The sequence below is a fragment of the Diaphorina citri genome, unplaced genomic scaffold, assembly GCF_000475195.1.
Source record: "Diaphorina citri unplaced genomic scaffold, Diaci psyllid genome assembly version 1.1 scaffold10924, whole genome shotgun sequence".
Lineage (NCBI taxonomy): Eukaryota > Metazoa > Arthropoda > Insecta > Hemiptera > Psyllidae > Diaphorina > Diaphorina citri.
The window spans coordinates 11,425-12,273 of NW_007388297.1; the positions used below are offsets into that span (position 1 = coordinate 11,425).

The 849-nt window shown below is 37.9% G+C and overlaps 1 protein-coding gene across 1 annotated transcript in view; it reads left to right on the plus strand.

Moving 5' to 3' along the window:
- The window catches only part of LOC108251826, a 12,218-nt gene extending 11,417 nt beyond the window's left edge, over positions 1–801 (plus strand). Inside the window, exon 3 of the mRNA XM_008487847.3 lies at positions 130–801. Coding sequence (XP_008486069.1) covers positions 130–786 — 657 coding nt within the window. The 3' untranslated portion in view covers positions 787–801. The remainder of the gene's footprint in view (positions 1–129) is intronic.
- The last annotated feature ends 48 nt before the right edge of the window (positions 802–849 follow it).

Genomic DNA, 849 nt, shown 5'->3' on the forward strand with positions numbered 1-849 from the left:
ATAAAAAAAAAAAAAAAAAAAAAAAAAAAAAAAAAAAAAAAAATGATTTCCGTTGACAATGTATTCAAGCTTCTAAATGTTAAACATCATGTATCTAACAAGTACTGTTTTTTGTTTTTCTTCTTACAGACGGCCTCGAATGACAGTCAAGGGGAAGGAAACCTAATAACTCTGCAATCAGTGGAGGAACAGCAGAATAGGGCAGGCCCTTCTCATATGGTAGCAGGGCCTAGTTCGGCAACATTCACTTCACCAACCACATCAAATATTAGTCAGTCTCCCACTGCTTCTGTTAGTGATTCTCCTTCTACTAGTGGATTCTTCACCAAGAATAATAAATTACCTAGGGACTACGTTAAAAAAATTTTACTAGCCAGTGTCGAAGGCAAAGAAGTTCTCCAGAGAAATGAAACCAGGGGGCGGTTGACAAATGTATCTGAAAAAAAGTTAATTTCCAGAATAATAATTTCTCATATCTTAGCTGAAAACCCTGAGGCCTCTTTAGGGCATGTAGATTTTGCTGCTTTAGCGTTACAAATTCCTTCAGTACTTCCTCATGAATCTTCATCAGCTTACTTTAGCACTCAACTTAGGGAAAATTCTTCAAAAACTAGGTTCTTGAAAGTAAACGTAGGTCACCTGGTTGACTCATACACCCAAAAAGTCAGGGTACTTGTCAGGGACAACCTTCGACGGAAAAGGTCCCGCTCAACTCCCACTCCATCAGAACGGAGCCGGTCACCTGTGGAGCCCCGCCCATTGAACCTACAAGAATTTGAAGGTTAGTATACTTCTTGTTTTCAGTTTCAAATCTTTCTTATTAACATTCAAGGTTTTTTTTTTTTTTTT